The following is a 17,121-nucleotide window of genomic DNA, read 5'->3' as shown; positions in this document are numbered from 1 at the left end:
AGCAAATGCATTTGGTTTTGAGATTTACTAGTATTCCAGGACTTATAACTGACCAAAACTACAGAGAAAAAGAAAGGAAGGAAGGAAGGAGGGAAGGAAAGAGGGGTTGGGGGGAAGAAAGGAGAAGAACCTTGCTTATTCAAGTGATACCTTCTCATAATACTTGACTTCATACTCCAAGATCACCCCATTGGGCCGGTCTGGTTCCATCCAAGCCAGAGCAACACTATATCTCGTAACTTCTTTAGCCTGGACCAAAGCAATGGATGAGGGTGCTAGTGGGGGAAAAAAAAAAAAAAGATATCTTATTTTAGGGGGAAAAATTGGTGGCATCCGTCAATAATATCATCTTATTTTAGAAAACTGTGAAGGATTGTCTTGTCTTCTGCCAGATCCCCGTTTTCCTCTTCCCTAGTACAAAAGCATACCATTTTATGGTTCTTTCCAATATTTTTTTGTATATGGTTTGTCTTAAAAAGACAATCTCTGAAGTAGTCTGGTAAGTCCATGGGCCTTACAGTATCACCTCTACAGCACCTGCAGCCATTCCTCAGAAAGGCCATAGGTATAGAGAATGCTATCTGCTTGTTTATTTTTTTGCAAGCCATGAAAACCTTTGGAAAATCTCCTCTTAAGCTCAGAGAAACTGCATCTCATTCTACCTCCAAAGAATTGAGTGCTGTGTTATTGGTCTTTAATTTTATACAAGAGACTTTGCAACTCTTCCAAGAGTACTGTAGGGAATGCCAGAAGGCAAACAATTTACATACTTTCCAATATAAATAAAAGTATTGCTTAATTACAGTAAGAGTTTCCAGCTTGAACACAACCAGGCAAATAATGTAGAACACAAATAAAGCCATGATAGTCTCTCTGGACATATATGGCATTTTGCAACTATTTTACAAGAGTTGAAATATTGCTTTTGCCTGCTGAGTAGCAAATCTTCTTCTTTCCACTGAGAAAGACACAAAAGCCGTCCTCCACCGGGTGTATTATCAGGGATGGGGAGCAGAAACTTTTATCAACCCAGGCTACCTACCCTAACCCTTGCTTCGCCACTGTGGCGGTCGCATCTCCAGCCAGCTGTTACCAAGCTCTGCGGTGACCAACAATGGCACAAATGTGCCATCTCCAGGAAGAAGAGGGAGCGTTCACGAAATCTGTGCTAACAAAGCTGCTATAGAACCAGATAGTAGAGGTTTTCCTTAATTGAATGTATATTTTTATTCATTCTCAAATTGTGAATATATATGAAAACAAACGTCCAAAAGTGGCCACTGAGGAACAACAGAGTAGTGCTGGGTCATCTTCCTGCTCTTCCCCAACACACACAACTGCCAAATCCTAACTCAGAGGAAGAAAAAGAGAAAAAGTAAAATAAATTATCTGAAAATGGAATGGGACTAGCTGCAAACCCTCTGATCACATCTGACAGGTGTGCTGGTGGCAAGGGACACAACCAGATACACCAAAGTTACATGTCACACAAGGGACTCTTCCTGCTCAAGCTAATCCAGCAGAGAGCACCTCTTGGAGGGGACCATCTGACAGCCTGGCATCTCTGTTAGGGGTGCCTTGAGATGGTAATACACACGCGCGCGCGCACACACACACACACACACACACACACACTCTCTTCCCTATTTCTCCTTCTCCTTTTCCCCCCACACCCCCGCCCCCAAAGCTATTCCAGATTGGATCTCAGGCATAAACACAAGTGACTTTTCGATACAGCGAATACATACATCCTCCATCAAAGGCAACCCCAATGTTAGTAACAGCAAACTGAGTGAACAGAGAGACACGCAGCAGACATACGAAAGCCACTGAACACCTGAGGATAATGCAAACCGGAAATGCGCTCATTAGCTGTGTTAAGGCTCCCCTGCAGCCCCCCACGTTTTCTCTCTCTCTTTCTTTACTGGTTGACACAGAGCCATTGTCCAGCACAATGCAAGGAGTGACTTTCTTAAATACAGAGATAGCAAGGAGGCTAGGAAGGTTGCCTGGCTGTGAAAAGCCATTTCACTCCAGTTAATAAACATATTGCCTAACAGAGCCCTTTAGCATCCACTCCATAAAAAGGGGCTCTTCCAACTCTGATGTTCAGGATTGGGAAATGGAATAGAAAAGTGAGGCCGTTAGAAAGAAAGCAGGAGGGAGGAAAATCATAAAGTTATAAAATGAACTAACACTCAGAAATGTTCTGGATCAGATCTTGATCAGACAGATTTCTCGGGAAAGAATCGCCTGGCTGCCCTTGGAGTGAGCGCACTGATGAACTAAGATGGTTTCTCTCTGGTTGGGTTATCCCTAAATTATTGCATGTGGGAAATGAACCTGATTTCCACTTTGGGAGTTGGAGCGGCAGTGTTCCTGTGGCCATTCAAAGGGCATATGAGCTCCAACGAGTGCTCACAAAATCTCAGACAGGCAGCTAACAATATCATCGTGTTAACTAATCGGATATTCCTAATGCAGCCCTCCTTGGAAAATTCATAGGCACAAACGTGAAGAGAAACCGAGAGTGTATGCTTAGTCAGCTGTTATAAAAATGGAGGAAAATGAGATTAAAGGGTAAAGGAGAATAAATCATGGTAATTTATAAAAAGTATGATGCTGTGTGGCTGCAAAGTCTGAATTCTTTCCAAACAGCTCTTTTTCAGAAGAGCATTTTTATCAGGCCATAGTGACAAAAGCAACCCATGACCAAGTGAGATTGAGAATCAGACCTAAAACAGGGACGCGCGTTACAGTCAATAGGCAGTTATTCCTCCCCCTGGAGAAGAGCTTCTTAACTTCTTTGGCAAGAAAAGCACCAGTTTGGGAAAAACTGGGCTTTGCCACACTGCCACTTTGGAGAGAAGATGCCCTCCCATGTTACAAGCCGCATAAGGGTTCTTTCCTCGCCTTTCCTACCCTGCATCCAATACAGCTTCCAACTCTACATCTGGAAGCCATCACCGTGCCTTGTGTGCCTGCCTGTGGCTCATTTCGCTAGAGGAGGCATTTGGCAATGGCATTTCTCAATCATTTCCCTCCCCCAGTGGTTCCCAAGCATCAGTCTTCTCATGCCACCCAAGTAACTGCTGCCACATCCCTCTGCAACTTGGACTACGATTTAAATAACAATTTTCTTAAGACGACATACTTTATTTCTCGAAAGAAAGCTTCCCTCTACAGTTATCACGTGCAATCAATGGCAGGTAACCATACAAATAAAAATAATATATACATTAAAGAATATGTAGGGCTTCCCTGGTGGCGCAGTGGTTGAGAATCTGCCTGCCAGTGCAGGGGACACGGGTTCGAGCCCTGGTCTGGGAAGATCCCACGTGCCGCGGAGCAACTAGGCCCGTGAGCCACAACGACTGAGCCTGCGCGTCTGGAGCCTGTGCTCCGCAACGAGAGGCCCCGACAGTGAGAGGCCCGCGCACCGCGATGAAGAGTGGCCCCCACTTGCCGTAACTAGAGAAAGCCCTCGCACAGAAACGAAGACCCAACACAGCCAAAAATAAATAAATAAATTAAAAAAAAAAAGAATATGTAATAATAGTATAATTAATACAATGTAAAAAAAAATACATAAATGCTCTTGCCTCTCTATGCTTTGCCAAAAAAAGAGATTAGCCAGTGTTAGAGAAGCATTAAGGATAATCCTGACACCAATTTGAGATTCTGACCTTAGAGAAAGCAGAACTGAGAGAGAATGGAAAAGGAACTAACTTTCACACAGAGCAACTCAGTATTACATAACGTCCCATCTGGGTCTCCCCTAAAATCGTCTCTGATGCCACCATTGGTATGCTTCCACACTTTGGTAAACACGGCCAAACCCTACTCGGTTTAGAAGTGTTTTGGATCCTGAGTCCCAGTACCTCAGGGCTCTGCCCTTTGCCAGCAGAATTAGCAGAGGAGATAATAGACTAATAAAATAACAGATTGAACACTCGTCCCAGATACATGGTTTAACAGGAGCTTTGACAAATCAGTGCCTTAGTTCAAAAGAAGGCTTCTCATCATACCGGGAATTTTGGTCCACATAAAAAGACCAAGCAGAAGAAAGGTCCTGCTTGCCTCCCAGTTTACATTCCCAAACCTTATCGAGACTTGGCTCTTCCTCCTCCACTAACCACAAACTTAATGAGCACCAATGGAACAGGGCAAAGACGGAAACGGGCAAACAAAGCTAAATTAAATACAATCTTTGGTATCCAATTAAGTGCCATCTTATCCTTTAGCCTCTTAACTGAAAAAAAAAAAAAGAAGACAGATAATTTTTTAATAGTCTTACAGAGAAGACACTCTTTAGTGTCAACCCAGAGAATCAATTTTCTAGAACTCGAGAAACAGTTCCTGCTAACCTTCTTATCCAAGTTTTATCACGACAATGGGGAGAAGTAAGAGGCTTCCTCATTATACCGTGTCTTCAGACACATAATACACCTGCAGAAGAGTGAGAGAAGCTGGCAGGAAGCTGAGGGTTGATGTAAGTATGCTCATTATAGGAAAAAGGCACATCTTAGACTGAAAGGCATTCCTCCCTACCCACAGACTTCCTTCATAAAAAAGAGATGTTTGCTTTAAGGAAACTTTTGTGCCCCTGGACATAAGCAGCCTTCCTTTAATGGCTAGAATTTTGACGTAACACACAACCAGAAGAGCTGGTTGTGCTAGTTGACGGCAGTGTGGTTAGAGAATCATGACGGATGGATGCAAAAATCACAAAGGCAAGAACTCCTAAAGGGCAGTTTCTAAAGAAAGATTTGTGGTTTAATTCAAACCAGCCCTTCATTTTCAAATTTTTAGAGCAGAATGTTCAATGCCCATTTTCCTGTCCTGAGATGCAGATGTCTGAGACCACCTTTTCCTATTACTCTCAAGGGGATTTCAGTAGTTTTGAATCCAAAACATGGCCTCCATTTCCTCTTCTTTTTACTTACAAATCATGCTGACACATCAATCATCATTCAATCATTCTACAGATGTCCTTTAAGCCTTTGCTTGAGGAACTTAAAGTAGAGCTAAATAGGCATTCATGTTTTAAAACTTCAACAGTACTTGACTAAACAGGCAGTAACTGGGATAAGAAGCCAGAATGTGGAGGAGTGCATTGTGGATTACAGAAAGAACCACGGAGGATTTGGACTAAGGTTGGGGAAGTGTGGTCCAGATTGATTTGCTGGGCAAACAAGAAGCAGAAAGGGGAGAGGATGGCTGATCAGAGCTGCCCTGCTGCACATGTGACTGGAAAGTTCAGGAAATCACTAGCACCTTGGTTCTGTGGGGGCAGAGGGCTCATTTAGGACACGTGAAATGAGGTAAAGATGAAAAAGCATCCTGATCCATGCGAAGTAGTCTTCATTTTACTAATTTGATGGGAAAAATCAATGAATTTAAAAAGGATTTTGGATAAAAATCCAGGTTTGAAATTTACTAGCTGCCATCTTGGACAAGTTACTCAAGTTTCCTTGCCTCTGTTCTCCCATCTGTAAAACACCTTCCTTTCAGACACAAGCATGTAGGCTATTAGAATGTACAATCCATAAGCACAAGACTTATCTCTATATGCCCGCTCTTCAAGATCTTGTCTGGCATACAGTGGGTGCTCAATAAATTTGTCGAATGAATAAAGGTGAACTAAATGTTTAAATAAACCTAAAAAAACTCTTTGTAGCCAGCAAAATGTTTTCTAAATATAAAGTATCAGAAGTAAGTCATCCCTAAAACAACTTTATATCTGCACCTGTTTCAGATGACCTTTTGTGGGTTTGGTGTTGCTATTTAGGTTAACTAAGATTTTGACAATCAGGAGTGAGGCAAATGACAATTCTAATTTTAAATGGAGTCTCTGTTTCCTAAGGGGTTTTTGGCGCTCCTGAACTTTTGTCGAACACACAGGCTGTTAAAATGTCATTCAAAAATAAGTTAACATTAAAACTAGTTTTCACTGCACCTGTTACAGACAGCATTTTGAGAAACTGCTCATTCCCTGGACGAGGGCATTGACAATATGTTCGGTATTTCTCCTCTGTATCTGGAGGACATATGCAAATAGTTTTCCGGACTTCCTAACTACAAAGGTGAGTGGTGTTGAGATTCCCTTCAAGTTAGAATCCTAAATCCAGAAAGAGCCCCAAGCAGCCCCCTAGTTTGACAAGACCAGAGTTATCTCTAAAGACGCACTAGTGTAAGCAAAGTCACCACCAGGGGCAGCCCTTAGTACCGCATCTATCCTTGAAATCCCACGGAAAGGACATCATTGTTGAAGTGTCAGGGTAACCAAGTAGAGTGCCCTCTGCAGTCAGGGGAGGAACAGCAAGATTAAGGGTGTGAAACAGACTGTCCTTCCACGCACCCACTGGAAACAAGTAAAATGGTAGGAAAATATCACTTTTTAAAGATGGAGCAAAAACTCAAGAGGATAAAAGGAAACTTTTACCGAAGCTTGAGGCTGAATGATCTGAGCTTTCCACTAGGAAGCCAAGATAAATTCTCTCCCCATCAAATAATTCTGTATTCAAAATAATACATACCCTTGAGAAACTGAGAATGCTTTCTCCGTAGAATCCGCATTGGCTATGTACCTGTGATTACTTTTGGTCTGAGAGCAGACCACAGCGCATCCAGAAGTCACAGGTGGGTTTTATCTCTATGTGTGTTTTGGATAAACAGAAATAGCATAGATTTGGGGCTCCATCACGACTTTCTAACAGTCGTGCGTCTCACAATGAAGAATTGCAGGAGGTGCTTTGATGTCAAACAGAGGTGGCTCCTTTTAGGAAAATGGTAAATTTCACCTTCTTTGGTTCAAAGCTCAGCAGTTCTAACCGCTCCCCACCGATGTGAATGCTGCAATTTTCTTTTATTCACTTCCTCAATGACTTGCCATCAAACACCTACAAGTCATTTTACTGCAGCAGTTTGGTCCTTGTGACACCCCAATACGATGAAGAGAAAAAGAGACATGGAGAAAAGAAAGGGAGGAAGGAGTCACTATAGTCCTTCACTTGTGGGCTGTAAAACTGTCTTCTTGGGTCCTGCATCACAAGCATTGAATTATAGAGTTTGGGGGACCTTGGGTGGGGAACACAGCTGAAAAGACCCACTGCATTTCATTACTGGTTCAAATTAGCGGGGAGAAAGGAATAAGGCAGGAAATAAACAGATGCAACAAAAGGTCTCCAGCCTGTGGACAAGGAAGAGTGAAAATGGCCCTTTATGGACCTTCAGAAACCTAAAGCCAAGGATGCCAGTGGTTCTCAAGCCCATCATTTGGAGGGAAGACGTCTTTAACCTCCGCAGAGTTTTGTTTCCCTCCCCAGGATCTGAATTTAAAGAGGTGATGTTTACCTAAGGGGTCTTTCCCTGATAGGAAAAATAAGCCCCCAGTTTATACATAGCTCTGCTTAATGCAAATAGCATATTTAGACTGAATTATTTGGAGCTTAAGGTGGTTTTTGTTCCCTCTTTCTTTTTCATTTCAACACCACAGCTCTGATTTGCTCTTTATCAAAGGTTGGTGCATTTTAAAATGCTGTCAAGCATCAAAATTAAATGCTTCAGAGCACTAATGATATCCTTGTGATTAAGGGTTTTGCCATTGCAGAGACGCTAAGAACTCGGGTGCTAATATTAATTGCTGTCTTCCACGTCCCACCAAAGGGAGGACAGGATTCTTCCTCTGAGCTTTGCACTACCTATGGCACCAAACAGCACTGAGCAACTTTTATTTTTTACTATGATATTGCAGTAGTTCATAGCACTCAACAGTGCACAGAGTGCTTTCCTAGACACACGATCTTGTTTGCACTACATTCAGTCAATCAGCTGGATTAGCCCTCTGCTAATCCTTAGATAAAAATCATTAAAAGACTCAATCCGTATCCACCCTCCCTGAATACATCACTGATGTTGTAAGAACTCAGCTCTGCACCCTATAGCTTTCAGCTGCTGTACCATTAATAAGTACCTAAGCACATTTTCTCATAGTCAAGAAGTGAAACTGTTTTTAAAACAAACAGACAAAAGGTATGGAAAAACTTGATTATGCTAAAATTGATACGGAATTATTTTCCTATTCAACAAGAGACGTGGAGCCAAATTCTCAACTAAAGTCTTCAGGAGACTGAATTAAATGAAGTTCATTTATATTTAAATATGGAAATATTAATATTAAGCTTATACTTAAAATGTATGAGGGATGCATTTTCCCATAAAATGATTTCCAAGGTCAGTACATACAGAATCTATTTTAAACAAATACATAAAGCAGGGTACAGTAACATTTGCCAAAAGATACGACAGACCTGTGCTTCCAGTGAGGGACAGAATCTGATCTGGGGACATTAATGGTGCTTTAACTAAGTGATCCAAGAGCAAGACTTTACAAAGCGTTTAACTCAGACTGTTGTTTCTGCAGAGAAATGGGTGGCAGATTATCTCAGGCAAATTCTTTATAGAGAGCTATCACCCACATTTTAAATAATGAAATGTGATGCAATTCTTAGCCTTTACATTAAATGTTTGCATACAGAAGTTGAAGGTCTTGGGATAGGCCTCTGTGGCTAACCGCCCAAAAATGGGAGTTCCCCTCCCATAAATGTTTCTGGGATGGAGCTGCTTAGACAAGGTCTACATTTCCTAGATCTCTTCACATGTAGGATGGTTCACGTCCCTGAGTTCTGGGTGTGGGTTGAAGTAGTGACTCCCCTTCTAGATCTATCACATAAATAGCTCCCTTGGGACTCTCCATCCTCTCTAACCCACAATCTGCCAGCTCCATGTTGGTGCTCATGTCCATCTTGGAAGCTCCCCATAGACCCGCCCCCTCTTCACCACCAACTGGATGTGACTTGAGCAGGAAACAATTTTCTATCGTGTTAACCTGCTAACTGACATTTGGGGTGACAGCAGCCCATTCAGGTCAAGTGGAGCCATTCAGGGAAAAAAGGGGCATCTTCATCTACAGATGGTCCGAGACTTACGATGACTGTGGTTCGACTTGCTATTTTTCGACTTTATGATAGCGTGAAGACAATGTGCATTCAGTCGAAACCGTACTTCGAATTTTGGATTTTGATCTTTTCCCGGGCTAGCAGATGTGCTCAGAAAATCGTACTGTTTTTCACTTTCAGTATTCAGTAAATTCAACACTTTATTATAAAATAGGCTTTGTGTTAGATGATCTCTGCCCAACATCAGTGTTCTGAGCACATCTGAGGTGGGCGAGGCTAAGCTATGATGTTTGATAGGTTAGGTGTATTCAATGTATTTTCAACTTACAGTGAGTTTATTGGGGAGTAACCCCATTATAAGTCGAGGAAGAGCTGCGATAACATCTTCATACAATAACTAAAATAAAGTGTAGGAGTACCGTGGCCTGCAGAAGATTGAGCTGCACTTGAAAGCTGCCTGAATGGTCTCCCTCTTGGAAACTCCAGCTCCTGGGCACCCACAGCGAGCGGAGAGCCACTTGTCTGTGAGACACTGGCCGAGTGCTGCTGCCCTGGGGGTCAACAATGCCAGGAACAGACTGTGCAGCTTTGCAGGGACACAAGACACAAGCACAGCCCCGTATCTTCTAACAGTGACCGAATTCCGCAGAATCGCAAAATGTTGGGCAGAAAGATTCAGCTGAGCTTGTTTTAATGGGAAATGGGAAAAGACAGCAGGGTTCTCAAAATGGCTTGGTTTAGTTTTCTTTTTAGAAAAGAGTTGTTTTCACTGCATACTTGACAGCTCATGCAGGTAAAGACTTGGGCTACGTGAATCAGAGCTAAACAGAGAAGAATGGGCAAATGAGCAAAAATATGCTTTTGGCCTCCTCTGCAAGGCACTTTCACACACTTAACATCATTTAATCCTTGCAACTCTCTGAAGTCCACAGTTATCATTAGCACCTTTGATTTTCTATTTGGAAACTCCTGCAGCACAAGGAAATGAAATGATTTGACCAAAGCTATAAAATTAGATTTTTAAACCCAAGTCTGCCTGACTCGAAAGTACGTGATCCTCTCTCCATATCACATGTCTGTAAACACACACACTCAACTAGCGTTTACGGAGTAACTGGTAAGTGCCAAGCATTGTTTTCAATCTCTTGCGTGGATTAATTCATATAATCCTCACAAATACCCTCTGAGGCAAGTACTATTATTATTTCCATTTTATAGGTTAGAAAAACAAGGTAAAGAAAGTTTGAACAACTTGCCCCAAGTTATAGCTCGTAAGTGATGAATTCAAAGGTCAGGTCCTAGAGCCCACATTTTCAACCACTGATCTGTAAAAGCCTCTAGTCTCTCCCCTTCTTTCACTGATAAGAAATTCGAGATTTGAAGGCTAAACGGTCTCTTCTTGCACAGCATCAGCTGCATCAGTAACAGAGCAAATGTTAGGTCTGCTATATGTTAGGTTCAGGGCCATCTATGTACATGGTTGGTTGCCAGAAATCCAGAGATAAATTCGACATGATCCCCGTTAATAGACAAAGTGTAAAGCTTTGGTGATGAATAATCTCAGAAGTACCTACAGAGCTAAGAAGAGAATCACCTGAAACTGAAAATTTAGTTACAAAATAAAATAATAGTATTTGGAGTTAGGGAAGAAGTGGGGGGCAAAAGGCAGGCAGGCTTCTGGAAGGTTGGCAACGTTCTATTCTTTGACCTGGTTGCTGGTCACAGAGATGTCTGCTTTGCAATAATTCATTGACGATACATTTGTCTTGTCTACTTTTCTGTATGTGTATGTATTTTTCAATAAAAAGGTTAAAGAACAAATAAAAGTGTTAGCTAAGAGTATAAAAGATGGACTATTAAAACTAATAATAGAAAGACCCATTCACAATTTTTAGTTAACCCTCTGGGGTAAAAAAATCTGAAAGTGCCATGAAAGATGCACATTTTTGCAAATTAGGGCTTTTATAACTATTTAATCGCTATATTTAATACCTGAGCCATACAGCAATTGCTGCTTTCCGCAGTAAAGAAAATGCATTCTTTAAATGCCTGTTTTTCTTTTCAAAATAACTCTCTTGAATTCATATTCTTACATGGATAGCCATTCCATTAGTGTAGAATTACAAGTGAGTGATGTCTCAATGTGAAACCAAGGCCACACCCCCCAGAATTAACTGGGAATGACTTAGGGAGAACCCGAGTGTCTCTGATGCAATACAAGTGCGTCTTCTGTTTCGTCTGAGAGCTGCTTGTTTTACTTTCTGTTTGCTTACTAAGAAATCTGTTGGCAGGTTCTGACAAGGATAGTCCAACACTTGCCAACAGAAGCATGGCAGGATTCAGTGTGTATTTCCTGTTAAGTAAGAGTGCCAGTTTGAGGCAAACAGGAAAACAAGTCTTTCCACTGGAAGTCGATTTTTAAGACTTTGTCTGAGCAAGACAACCTTTTTAAGATAAGAGAACAGGGTAAATCTAGCAACAACAGAAAAAAATTAAATAAATATTTTTCCTCTGAACGCTTCTAGGAAGATGAATCTTCTCATTGCGTCTCAGTATGTTGGAAAGTATCTTGTATAAACTCTTAGTTGAAATTGTTTTATGTGTCTTGCTTAGAATGAAGAGTCCTAGGCAATATAGCCCCCTCCATGACAAACAATGCCCTCTGAAATTAACCTGGAATATGAAGGATGGTGTCAAGGAAAAGTTTTCTCCTAGTGAGCAGAAATACAGCATAGAGAGCGGAAAAGGATTAGCTGCTGTGAACCAAGGCTTCTGTTCCTTTAGCTGTCAGCTCCACTGGAGAGCTTCAGGCATTCCAAATCTGGAAAATAAAAGCTGTGCTGTGGGCTTCAGGTTCTTTTGTTACTCAGACAGCTGCTAATCGTCCTGCTGTGTTAGGAACCAATGAGACAATGCTGTAACATTTAGCTTTCTGACATCCAAGGCATCTAGATCAGTCCCCAATTAAAGATGTATTAATCACAAAGACTCTAAAAGCCAGGATGATAGATGCACCCAGTAAATCTTTGCTCTTGCCTTTTACTTTCACACTCAGGTTTCTACATTTACAGGCAGAAATGCTTAAAAGCCTACTTCAGAAACTGACCAATAAAAAGCCTTGTTCATTACTCTCTATCAGATGCTTCACAATTTCCTATGCCTGAAAAGCCTTTCAGAAAGAGGTAAGACATTGATCATTCTGCTAAAAGAGGCTGTCTGCTTCAATAAATAGATCCACTGAGGCTGTTGTCATCTTGACTTTTAAGTGCGATAACTAATTCAGGAGTATGGCTTTGCCACTTGCTACACAGGGACATCCAAATTGTCTGTGTAGTTTAAAAAGAAAAAGCCCTTAGATAAACCTAGGAAAATTCAAGGAACAAAATATTAATAACGCTAATACTAATAATACTAATAATCTCCTCCAAGTCAGGCCAAGTCACCCTCAGGTCATGGCCCCAGTGACATGAATAAATTATGATTCAGATACCTGGAACAACAGAAAAGGGTATGTGTTGGATGAAGCCCCTTGAATTCTGTGCTTTGAAATTTATGTTAATGAAAGCCTCAAAGTTACTTCTTCACATTGGTTTCCATTTCACAAGGGCATTGAAGATAGCCTTATTAAATTCTCCATCAAAGGGTATCATCCGTATCATTTGCTGTGAATAAGTGACCTGGTAATCAACCCCAGAACAAACAAAGAAAAAAATTACAAAATAAAAGCAGATAGCCTGACTGATATTATCATACAGGCCAAGGATCCAATTTCTTTTTTTCATCCTTATCTAAAATGTTCATAGGAGGCATCTAATTACTATGATACAAAATAAAGAGAAAAAGCCTCAACACGTGAGGCTCATGTAACCTCAGAAAAACAGCATTCGCCATTCTGAGTTATGGTAAATCTATTGAAATTAGATTCCTATTTTTTATTTCTGAGGTTAATGGAACCCGTAAGAGACAAGTACAATATTTGCAAGGTGCCAGGTTGGTGCCAGCTCAAGGTACTGAATTCCTTGGCTTTCAGTGGAGCCTGAATATATCATGAATAACTCCTTGCCCATCACTGTCTCGGTGACAGTCCACTGTCTCCCAAGTTGAAAGATAGGAAGTCAATTAGTGTCACTTATGATGTGAACACCTGTCGACTAAGACCTGGACTGAGACCAATTCCATTACCATAGCCACTCAATGGCTGCCAGATGGTCAGGCCTTGGACCACTTATGATGTAGTCCAGACACAAGAAGATGACCTAAAGACAGAAAGGTCCAGAGTCCCATCAGTCATCTCCTGAGCCATCCTCCAACTCCCCATCACATATACAGTTGGAACAGGATACCTATTCTTCCTAATGGTTATTTTAAAAGACCTCATGAACGCTCAAAAAAAAAAAAAAAAAAAAAAAGTCATGGCGACCCTAAATTGAGTATATAAGCTCCATAAATGGTATGCATTTTCACCAGCCATTGTTATTTTTATCTTTGAAATTACTTTTTAGTAACTCATCTTTCTTTTTGTTATTGCATTTTGAAACACATAGGCAGAAAAGAGAAAAAAACAGAGATGAAAAATATCTGACAAAGAATAAAGTGGAGCATGAAATTATAGGCTACAGGTGATCACTGACAGGACGAGATAGGCAGAGGAAACGTTCCAATACAATTTTGGTTGCAAATCTATGTGTTGTATGCTACTCGGAACTTTTCCAAGTCCAAATGTTGCTTGGCTGAAAAGAACAATGGCTAAATACTGAGAAGTGATGGCCATGGATGGTAAAGTAGAAGGTTATAAGTAGAAAGAGAGACAGAGAGAGAAACAGGAAGAAGACCAATCAGGTAAAGTACTGAGCCTCTCCATCTTATTTTCAGTTTGGTTTCACTATATGGAAGTCTGGGAAAGTTCTGAACACAGAGAAACGTACTCAGGGGACAATATCCACGAACCATAGCATGCTGAGGAACTAGGGTTTAGTATTATCTAAGGAAGCCTTCGTTTTATTTGTAGCCAAACCTTTCTCGTTCAGTTTCTTGCTGGCTATATAGACAAGCACAAAGAAGTGACTGGTAAGGGGAGAGTAGAGACACGGAGACCTTGGGGTTAAATTACTGCCAGCATGTTTTAAAAATGCTTCATATACACATGGTCACTACATGCTATGCTCTCAAAAAATGTAGCAATGAAATGGTATTCTTGCAGCCCTCCTATTTGAAACTCTATCTTTTTGGCAATTCTTTTGAAAGCTAGGATAGAGGTTAAAAAAAAGAGCATAATTTATGAGAAGGGATTTTAAGCTTGGGAATTGCCAACCAAAGAATTAATTTTTTTTTTTTAATTTGGGGGTATCAGCCAGAAACTAAACTGTATGTGCCAGAGTTTTAACTCCTATAGGCATTATAAGACTGAGGCTGAGAACAACCGAGATGTGAAATTTTAAAATGTCATTAAGGCCAATAGATGTCTCCAACTGGGTCTGTGCTTGAGAATCCAAGATGACTTTTGTAGTCATAAAGAATAACAAAGAATGTATTAGGAAAGTTATAACTGTTTTAGGACCTGATTATTTTTAAAACTAGGAGGTTCACAGCATCTCACTGGGGCCTTTCTAACACAACTTGCTGAAGTGTAAAATTCAGTATTACTAGTTCCAACCAGGAATCAATCTGTAAATATCAGAAGGACCTCATTAGAACAACATCTCACCCAGAAATAGTCCCACAGCGTGGTCTCTAAGAAAGATGTTGGAGCAGGGCTCCATTACACTATGAGCAGTTTTATGAACGTTATTTCGTGTGTGTTCTAAAATAGGAAGGAAGGAAGAAAAGAGAAAGAGTGAAAGCCATCATCCAAAGAACTCATACAGTTCAGGTTATAACCTTGAAGAGTTAACAGTGAGATGCTTCCCATCTATCAATCTCCCCAAACAATACACTTTTACATTATATCAAGATTTCTTAAATATATTACCAGCCTCTTAGAGCCACACCTTAATGAGTTGACTAATCAGCATTGATGTATACAAGGAGGGCTGTGAACATAACTTATGCTTTTTAAAATGTATGACCACTGTTCTGGTTATAGACACTCAATGTTCGTATGGCAAGATTCTGCTGTATTTGTACTTCTTGCTTCCAATAGAAAACAAAGCAAGAAGGGTCCTGATCACATACTGTAATGGCAATCCTACCCCTATTTTAAATGGGGAAAATGAGATGGTGTTAGCCAGGGGGTCCCCAACCCCAGGGTCTGGTCCCCGCTACAGGTCCGCGGCCTGTTAGGAACCGGGCCACACAGCAGGAGGTGGGCGGCGGGCTAGCAAGCAAAGCTTCTCTGCTGCTTCCCATCGCTCGCATTACCTCCTGAACCATCCCCCCCACAATCCCCTGTGGAAAAATTGTCTTCCACGAAACCGGTCCCTGGTGCCAAAAAAGGTTGGGGACTGCTGATGTGAGCAACAAGAACTCCCAAGCCTCCAAAAGCATCCTTCTAGAAAGTTTCCTAAAACCTTGCTCTCCTGAAGCCCTGTAGAATCGGTATCGAATTCAGTGGGTATCAACGCAAGTAAGGGCTCCGCCAGCAACGCTGCAACTTTCATATATAAAAAAAAAAGTCCTTGATTATCTCGGAGAGTGGAAGGAACACGTGATTAAGCTTTCAGCTAGTTGCATATTCAAAATCCCTGGCCTGTTTATACGTTTGCCCTGGCTTTGACAAAGGGACATGGAAGAAGCTGTGCTCTCATCCACCTTCACGCTATTATGCTCAAAATACACACTTATTATGTTAAAAAAAAAGGGGGGGGTGGGATTCAGGAGGCAGACTTATAGCTTGCAGTACCGTACCTAGACAACACCAACTCTCCAGGGAGCCATTGTGAGCTTGCCCCTTTCAGTGCTTGTTCCAATGGATGGATCTTGTCCAAGCCTGTTACATACAGCAAACCTGCTGGAGGCAGGTCCCTATTTAGCACCCGCTGTGAAGCTGAAGCTACACATTGAAGTTGTGTTTGTAAGAACACACCACCAACAAAAGGTTCCTAGATAAGAAATTTTAAAATCAGCTACCCCTCAGCCTTCATCAAAGAGGCTTTTTTGACCAAACTGCCTGAGAAATTCATGTACATAGATTATCATTTAGAAGATGCCAGGCAAAAAGGAGTAGCCCACCCTTCCTCTTGTTCTTCCTCTCCCCTTCCCTTCCAAGAAGGGTGGCAAATCCCTACCATTTTCCCCATAAGATATTTTAGATAGATTATGTTTTAGAGCGTAGCTCTTGTGCTTTGTCATAAAGCATATAAAGCACAGGAGAGCCACGGAAGAGCTCCTCGAGGGTGGGCTGACCAATCTATCAGAATAGGGAAAGAAGGAATTTAATGTCAGAGCTGTTTCTTCAGCTATGGGTCTATATTGGCAGCCATTCGACTGACTGTTCAGCTAGATTGCAGCACTCTGGGGTACCAACCTTCACATGTGTGACCAAAAATCATTAGTGACCTTTGCCAATGAAAGCCACGGTGTTCACGAGGCAAGTGATGTGTGGCATCACCTCTCTGTTTCTGTTACTGCAGTTTTGGGGCAACCAATGGAAACTTCCATTCTTCTGGCACAAGCTAAGGAGGGAAACATTTGTGTGTGTGTGTGTGCGTGCGTGCGTGTGTGTGTGCCCACCTGTGTGTGTGTTGGGGGTGAAAGGCAGATATAGGGAGATGACCCGTTAAAAAAAGATTTTTAATACTCACAGAAATAGCTACGTAAGGTATGCCTATCTTGACAGATTTAAAGTGTAAAACCTAAAAGAAATCCTCACGAGTCTTTACCTGAAGGCAACACAGAAAATGCTCTCTTCTTGTATACCTGCATGAAAACAGCACACGGACCCTGACTTTCAGAGAAGGCTCTGTACAGCAGGGTGACAGGGACAGGTGTTTTAATTAGTCTCTGCAGATTTAAGATCTCTCAATGCAGGATTAGTCCTGCAGCAAGGCTCTTGGTTTTCCCCGTGTTTAAAGAAAACAACTCTTCAACGACATCAGTATGGGGTTAGTGAAGCTTTGACAGAAGTTTCTCTGGATCTTTTTGTTGATGTTTAGTTGCAAACTGGACCCTAGAGAGTCTCTTCTGGCTCCTCTGAGGAGACAGTCATTCATTCAGCCAGTTGGAG

General features: G+C 41.5%; 1 protein-coding gene across 2 annotated transcripts in view; it reads right to left on the bottom strand.

Annotated features, from left to right (window-relative positions):
• The window catches only part of EPHA4 (EPH receptor A4), a 135,161-nt gene that overhangs the window by 29,273 nt on the left and 88,767 nt on the right, over positions 1-17,121 (bottom strand). For both annotated transcript variants that reach the window (XM_068544353.1, XM_068544354.1), the window contains exon 6: positions 151-275. In XM_068544353.1, coding sequence (XP_068400454.1) covers positions 151-275 — 125 coding nt within the window. The remainder of the gene's footprint in view (positions 1-150; positions 276-17,121) is intronic.

Source organism: Eschrichtius robustus, chromosome 5, assembly GCF_028021215.1.
Source record: "Eschrichtius robustus isolate mEscRob2 chromosome 5, mEscRob2.pri, whole genome shotgun sequence".
Classification (NCBI taxonomy): Eukaryota; Metazoa; Chordata; class Mammalia; order Artiodactyla; family Eschrichtiidae; genus Eschrichtius; species Eschrichtius robustus.
The sequence above is the reverse complement of the archived record's forward strand: the minus strand, read 5'-3'. Positions and strand labels throughout refer to the sequence as shown.